The sequence below is a fragment of the Dama dama genome, chromosome 1 (genome assembly GCF_033118175.1).
Source record: "Dama dama isolate Ldn47 chromosome 1, ASM3311817v1, whole genome shotgun sequence".
Classification (NCBI taxonomy): Eukaryota; Metazoa; Chordata; class Mammalia; order Artiodactyla; family Cervidae; genus Dama; species Dama dama.
In genome coordinates, this window is record NC_083681.1 from 78,385,696 (window position 1) to 78,388,436 (window position 2,741).

General features: G+C 37.2%; 1 protein-coding gene across 1 annotated transcript; it reads right to left on the reverse strand.

The window, feature by feature from the left end:
• Positions 1–1,491: 1,491 nt before the first annotated feature.
• On the reverse strand, positions 1,492–2,439 carry LOC133056081 (olfactory receptor 8J3-like). Its single transcript, XM_061141191.1, has one exon. The coding sequence runs from the start codon at positions 2,437–2,439 to the stop codon at positions 1,492–1,494; it is 948 nt and encodes a 315-aa protein (XP_060997174.1).
• Positions 2,440–2,741: the final 302 nt, after the last annotated feature.

The following is a 2,741-nucleotide window of genomic DNA, read 5'->3' on the forward strand; positions in this document are numbered from 1 at the left end:
GATATAATAAATTCACTGTGCAATTTCCTTTTTGTGTGTGTGACATCCTTTTAAAGGCAAATGATAAATGAAAGTGTCCGACAAAACCAATTTATTCTGGTCCACAGAAGACAGGTATAAAAGAGACACAATTGGGAAATATTTACCAAATGGCTTTAGGAAGAAACTTCTGAAATGAAAGAAATATATTCAGAGATTTCCTTCCAAATGAAATTATACCCATAGCGCTGTTAGTTTGTACATCATGAAATTTAAAAATAAATAAATAAATAAAATAGACTTGATATATTTTATCATCATGCACTGAGCATTTTAATATTCACTATTTGAGGATCCAAATGAAACTAAGTATTTTCAGGGATACTGTTCGTTTATCAGGTACATGCCTAGTCTAGAAATACAGACATTTTTAGTAAATTAGTTTCAAAGAATGCCTACTGCTCTTCTTTGCTAGAAAGACCAGCGTGGTTACATGCACTATATAAATAACACCCCATTAGTTTATCATCACACTGCTTAACTCCATTCTCATCTGATAAATCTGAGATATAGTCTGGTCATCTGCATATGTGCAAGTTGTATCATACATTTTGATGTACACTCAAAAACTATCAGAAATAAAAAAAAAATACAAAGGCAATTAAAATTTCCCCTTAATGATGTAAAGAACTTTCAAAAACCATGGTTCATTGAATGCTTACTAATGTCAAAACACAGTACATTTATTACACATACTACAGAAGACTGATGCTTAGAGTAAGGAGAAGAGAAAACTCCACTAGCTACCCCCACTAGGAGGTAGAAGAGAAAACTCCTATAGATGCCACTAAGATTATCAGGCAGCAGTACTCAGAGTGGAAGTACTCAGGGATGGGGCCTTGTGTCCTCATTAAAAAGTTGTATGAGCTATATTCATTACTGTAAAAATAATTTCATCTGCATTTTGGTTAGCATTCAAAATGCAAGTGTTATCAGGAGTGTGCAGCTTTTCCTTCAAATGACACTAAAAAAGAGTTAGGTATTGTTTTAAATAAAGTTGTCAGTTTAATTTTGCTACTTAGTGATGAAAAGGATTTAGGCCATCTGCAATTCCAGAGGCAGTGATCCACTACATGCAAATATGCACAGAAAGTAAAAGGAAGCCAAAGAATGAGAAAAATCCACTTACTTCTCTCAGCCATTATTTTCCTTCTTCTGTTTTAACTTACTTAAAACTTGCAAACTCATATCTCTCCTGACTCCTGGCAATATTTATTTCAATGTAGATGCCTGCATAACCCTTGAGAAAAGAAGTGAATAATGCTTTGTTTCTGTATTAAATTCATACATCCAAGAACTTCAGATGATTTTTTAAATCAGTACATCCCAAATTCTAGCACCTTTTAATTCACAGAGTAGCCTGCATACCTATTAATAAATCATCTAACTGTTGCTTTTTCTGACATAGTGGCATTCTATCTTAACTCTCTATTTATTTAAAGATTTCTAATACTACATCAATTTAAAAGAACAGCACAGATTTGTCAGAAATCTCTTTAAGGCAGCTTTCACATCCTTGTTCCTCAGGCTGTAGATTATGGGGTTCAGCATGGGAATCACCAGAGTATAAAACACAGAGGCCACTTTATCAGTATCCATAGAATGGTTAGTTTGAGGCTGTGCATACATGAATATCATCGTCCCATAGAAGACAGACACCGCCATCATATGTGACACACACGTGGAAAAGGCCTTTTTCCTTCCTTCTGATGAACGTATTTTAAGAATGGACAAAACAATGTTGAAATAAGATACAAGAACTACAATTATGGAAAACACCAGATTTGTACCTGCAGATATGAACACAAATGTTTCTGGAAAGGAAGTATCAGAGCAGGACAATGCTAGCAGAGGGGCAATATCACAATAAAAATGATTGATGATATTGCAAGAGCAGTAAGTCACAGAGAATACAGAAGATGAGGCCACAACAGCTGTGGAAAAGCTATAGAGGTATGTGAGGGAAGCCAGCAGAAGGCAGATCCGCCGAGACACTACCGCCATGTAGAGCAGGGGGTTACAAATGGCCACATAGCGGTCATAGGCCATCACAGCTAACATGAGCACCTCAGCTACAATGAAAACCAAGAACCCTCCTAGCTGAATGGCACATTCATAGTAGGAGATGGTGTGTTTCTTTACTAAGAAGTTGATCAGCATTTTAGGAGCAATGACAGTTGAATTGCCAAGATTGATGATGGCCAAGTGCCTGAGGAAAAAATACATGGGGGTCTGAAGCCGAGAGTCCACACTGGTGAGGGTGATGATGCTTAGGTTGCCTGTCACGGTCAGTCCATAGATGACCAGGAAGACAAAGAAGAGTGGGATCTGGAGGTCTGGACGTTCTGAGACTCCTGTGAGAATAAACTCAGTGACTTGGGTGAAATTTCCATGAGCCATGTAAGAGTTTGGAAAGTCATCTGGGAAAGAAAGGAGAAGTGGTCAGTTTTTAAAATTAAATTACAATTTAAAAATTGTATTTTCTAAGACTGTTGTTATATGGCAAGGGTAATTCCTGGAGTAAGATTTCCTAAAATCATACTTTGAAAATATATCAGTTCCCTTGAGAAAGTGAAAGTCACTCAGTTGTGTCTGACTCTTTGTGACCCCATGGACTTTACAGTCCACGGAATTCTCCAGGTCAGAATACTGGAGTGGGTAGCCATTCCCTTCTCCAGGGGATCTTCCCAACCCAGGGATCA

Coding starts and splice junctions, on each gene's coding strand:
- LOC133056081 (XM_061141191.1), bottom strand. CDS start 2,439: ATGGCTCATGGAAATTTCACCCAAGTCACTGAGTTTATTCTCACAGGA.